This window comes from Monopterus albus, unplaced genomic scaffold (genome assembly GCF_001952655.1).
Source record: "Monopterus albus unplaced genomic scaffold, M_albus_1.0 scaffold128.1, whole genome shotgun sequence".
In the NCBI taxonomy this organism is placed as follows: Eukaryota; Metazoa; Chordata; class Actinopteri; order Synbranchiformes; family Synbranchidae; genus Monopterus; species Monopterus albus.
In genome coordinates, this window is record NW_018128008.1 from 672,168 (window position 1) to 676,538 (window position 4,371).

Consider the following 4,371-nt stretch of genomic DNA (forward strand, 5'->3'; position numbering starts at 1 on the left):
CACAGAGGGTCTCACAATTGAATATGACAGTATTACATGAAATGTGTTGCAGATGGAGGAAAAAGATCATAGAAGGCAGTTACTGATGCTGTAGTTACTGATTACGTTTGAGATCAAGTTTAACATAAACAAAACAACCTTATATAAAAGAAAACATTGTGCAAGGTTACATCAGAGATTCTGAACATTTTTGGCCTGTGACCATTTGAAATAACCGTTCAAGGCTCAAAGATGGGTTGGATTATCCAGTATTTGAAAACACAGCAAATCTTCAAGTCAGAAAAAAAAAACAAATTTGTATAGCAGAATTTTAGTTGTTTTTTTTTTTTCTCTTGCATGACGCCTCAGATTATTTTTGTGATCATATGGTGAAGCCTGACTCCTAGCTTGGGAACCACTGGACTAGCAGAATGTATTTACCCTCTGTCTGGTTACATGCTGAAGGTACTTTTTTGACAGTATTACATGATTTTCAGCTGCCAGTTGAATGTCTTTGTGTTGGTTCGTAGTGGTGTTGTTCAGTACTCTGGGTTTATTGACCAGCTGCTGTGACAGTCTGGCCCTGGCCAATAACACCAGTTTAAGTGCTGGGATGAAAACAAGATCTAAAAGGTGTCCATCATCCAGAACCACTGAGCTCTGAAACATAAGTTAATCAGTAAAAATATGAAAATAACGCATATTATGTAGAAGTTATTCTAAATGTTTTGAATGGAAATGGCTCGTGTAAAAACATACAAATATAATAACGTTTCAATGGTGACAGAAAAATGAGAGACTGGATCAGATGAGGTCTTTCAGCCGCGGTTGTGTGTGTGTGTGTGTGTGTGTGTGTGTGTGTGTGTGTGTTTGTGTCAAGACACCAACCGTACTTGAGCATCCCTTGCCACTACTCTGAAGAAAACCAAAAATATCTGAGTTGTGATAACGTTTCCTCACCCCCTCCCCCCCTCCACAGACACACACACACACACACACCCATCCCCCTCCGCGCACCAATTGGCCCTTTATTTTTATGACGTTTCCTTTTCCAGGTTACGATTGGACGATTCCTCCGCCTGTCTCCGTGACTGACATCGCCGGGGCCACAGTCTCCTCCCAGCGGCAGCAGACGCTATTTGAGTGGAGACCAGCGGATTGTTGAGCATAGAGCCGGTTTAGTCTCGTCAATGGAAAGCACACGAGACGGTGGCAAAGCGAGTTACGGTCTATCTTGAAATCCGCAGCTGCATCATGCTGTCCAGGTCCATCCCGTGTCTGTGGATTACATTTTGCCTTCGTTTATGCTGTTATTTAGACAGCGGGGAAGCACAGATTGCAAAGGAAGGTAAGTTCTTAAAGTTTGGACTCTCTTCCAGCCCATCGCATTTGGAAGACATCCTTGAGAATTTACAGAGATGTGTCGAAAACCGGCAGACTGCGTCCCCGCTTTCACCCCTTTAAATCCAATGCAGATGTATTTACTCAGAATGTGGATGTTTTATGTGCCCAAGCGCGCTCAGATGTGGTCGGTGTCCGGGGATGGCAACGCTCTCTGTTCCCCAGCTGTTTGCGAGCGACCTCTCGGTGTTTTACGCACGGCGAGTGGAGCCGTAAGTCACGGGTTAGACGCAGAAGCTCTCGTTTTTTTATTTTACTACAGTGCCAATGACCTATCCACATAACTAGTCAGTCCGTTATAGATTAACAATCTATCACGACAAACTGGGTTGTATCAGCCGATCGATCGTCCCAGCAGACTTACCTCGCTGGAAATGAGTGAGCCGTCTATCTGGATGCAGTTTCGGACGGTTATTTCCTGTGGCCTTGACTCTTGTCTAGTCTTGCTTCTTGGAGGAAAATACAGCAGTTTGATGCGGAGCCACACAGTAATCCGCCTCAGACGCTTAAGTTGACAGGAGAAAATAAAACATCAGAACAAGACATGATTTAAATACATCCAAATACCCGAGCGCTGGCACTTTTGATTGATCAGATTTAGTTGAAATTAAGGAGATCATGTTATTACTAAAAATAGAAAATCGTTCTGCAGATTTTCTCTCCACCAAAACTACAGTATACCGAGTGTTATTTGGGTGCAATAGGTGATATGAATACTAAATCCTTCTGTTTATATGGCGGATTTCACAGAGCTCCATCTAAGAGTGTCATTTAAGACATAACCTGAGCTTTTTTTTCGTGGTGCGTCCTGTCTCCTAACCCCTGTCTTATCATGAAGCTGTCTGCTGATACTACATATGATTAAAACTTAATTTTTATGAAAGCCGCTATGGTGTCCCTTTGCGCTCCGGCGCACTTCCAGTGCATAAAACAGAATTTTTGCAGAAAATCCTTCGCTACTTTAACAGCAAACTAGCATCCTGTCAACATGGTTTCATGATAGTTTTACTGCCGTTTTGAGCTGAAATTATGCCTCATTTTCAGCGCATTTTCTGTATGTGGTCAGAATGGACCCAGAAGCTGCTTTGACCTTAAGGCACAACTTCCACTTCAAAAAAATGGCTGGAAATAAACCGCAATAAATAGATTAAATGCGCGCAAACCTTATGCATAAGTATTCCCAGTACATACGTGTCTGTTTCTCTAACCTATTTAATCCCTTTGTACACTGTCAGTGTCTTAATTTGTCTCCCCAAAAGGTCCCCGCAGACACCAGAACCTGTCTACTGCAGTGTATATATTCTTGTTGCATGTTTTTGCTTTAGCTGCTGCTGGTAGAAATTAGGTCAGGAGTATATGCGCTATAGACATACTTGTGTGGCCTATCAGTTATACCAGCCCCAGTGCCCCTGTGAGATTTAACCACCCGACTCTCGGTTTCCTGTCACTAGTAATTCTGCTGGACTCCAAGGCACAGCAGACAGAACTGGAGTGGATCTCCCATCCTCCCAGCGGGGTAAGTCTGCAGAATCTCCGCATGGCGGAAGCACTCTATACCTGTATTCTATCTTGTTTTCTCTGATGACCCCCATCCGGGACAAAGATTATAATAAAATTTAAAGGACCTTTTGAATATACATAAGAAGTCAGTACCCTTATTTCTTTCTGTATTTAACTTTCTGGAACATAAGATAAAAAACACAGGAAGCTGTTTCTCTTACTAAACTCTCATGGCTTTTGACATTCAGAGCACAGATGCCTTAAGCAAACCATTTCCAACTTGCTAGGCTGATTAAAAGCAGGCTGTGAGAAACGTTTTAAATAAATAATGTGAGCAGAAGCAGATAAACTGAATACAGTCATTCTTTAAAGATGTTTTGTGTGATAAAAATGCTACTGCTTATCTCCTTTCATTCACTGCAGTTTATTCAACAGTATGCAGCTTGGTCTCCAGTGACTATATTTCATATACCTTTGTCATATTCATTACAGTGTAATCACCTCCAGTTGCGTTTGATTGCTAAACATTAGATGCGTATCTCAGTTTGATGACTTCCATATTTAAATTCAACATGGTGGTGGTCCCTAATGGTTGTATTCATTACAATGCATGTCTTCTTCTCCAGTGGGAAGAGATCAGTGGCCTGGATGAGAACTATACACCCATTCGTACTTATCAAGTTTGCCAAGTTATGGAGCCCAATCAGAATAACTGGCTTCGAACTAACTGGATAGAGAAGGGCAATGCCCAGAGAATTTTTGTGGAAATGAAGTTCACCTTGAGGGATTGTAACAGCCTACCTGGTGTGGTGGGCGCTTGCAAGGAGACATTCAACTTGTATTATCAAGAAACAGATTCAGAGGTGGGCAGGATCTTACGGGAGAACCAGTTTGTGAAAATTGACACAATCGCTGCAGATGAAAGCTTCACCCAGGGCGACCTGGGCGAAAGAAAGATGAAGCTGAATACAGAAGTGCGTATAATCGGGCCCCTGTCCAGACGGGGCTTCTACCTGGCCTTTCAGGATGTAGGGGCGTGTATCGCCCTGGTCTCTGTCAAAGTTTATTACAAGAAGTGTTGGTCTATCATCGAGAACCTGGCCACGTTCCCAGACACTGTGACAGGATCAGAGTTCTCCTCGCTAGTGGAGGTCGAGGGCATGTGCGTGAGCGATGCTGAGGAGGAGGCCGACAACTCTCCCAAGATGCACTGCAGCGCTGAGGGAGAATGGCTGGTGCCCATTGGGAAATGTATATGCAGAGCTGGATTTCATCAGAAAGGAGATGCATGCGAACGTGAGTAAATGAACCTTTTCCCATGATAAGAATCAAAACATATTTTTCATAGTAATGTACTTGCTATCATCCCCTGAACTGTTTCTTACTGAATGAAATTTTAGCAATTATTCAGGTTGATCCTGGATTTCTTACAACAAAAGGTGTGCAAAAGAACCCCCCCCCCCAAAACCAAAACTCACCAAACAAGGTAAA

General features: G+C 42.9%; 1 protein-coding gene across 6 annotated transcripts in view; it reads left to right on the forward strand.

Annotated features, from left to right (window-relative positions):
* The first annotated feature begins 1,133 nt into the window (after positions 1-1,133).
* epha7 (eph receptor A7) overlaps positions 1,134-4,371 on the forward strand; it is a 109,855-nt gene continuing 106,617 nt past the window's right edge. For all 6 annotated transcript variants that reach the window (XR_002275924.1, XM_020612895.1, XM_020612896.1 and 3 more), the window contains exons 1-3: positions 1,134-1,327; positions 2,832-2,896; positions 3,507-4,176. Coding sequence is in view for 5 of the 6 variants with exons in the window: in XM_020612895.1 (XP_020468551.1) it covers positions 1,234-1,327; positions 2,832-2,896; positions 3,507-4,176 (829 nt within the window). In the remaining variant the exon portion in view is untranslated. The remainder of the gene's footprint in view (positions 1,328-2,831; positions 2,897-3,506; positions 4,177-4,371) is intronic.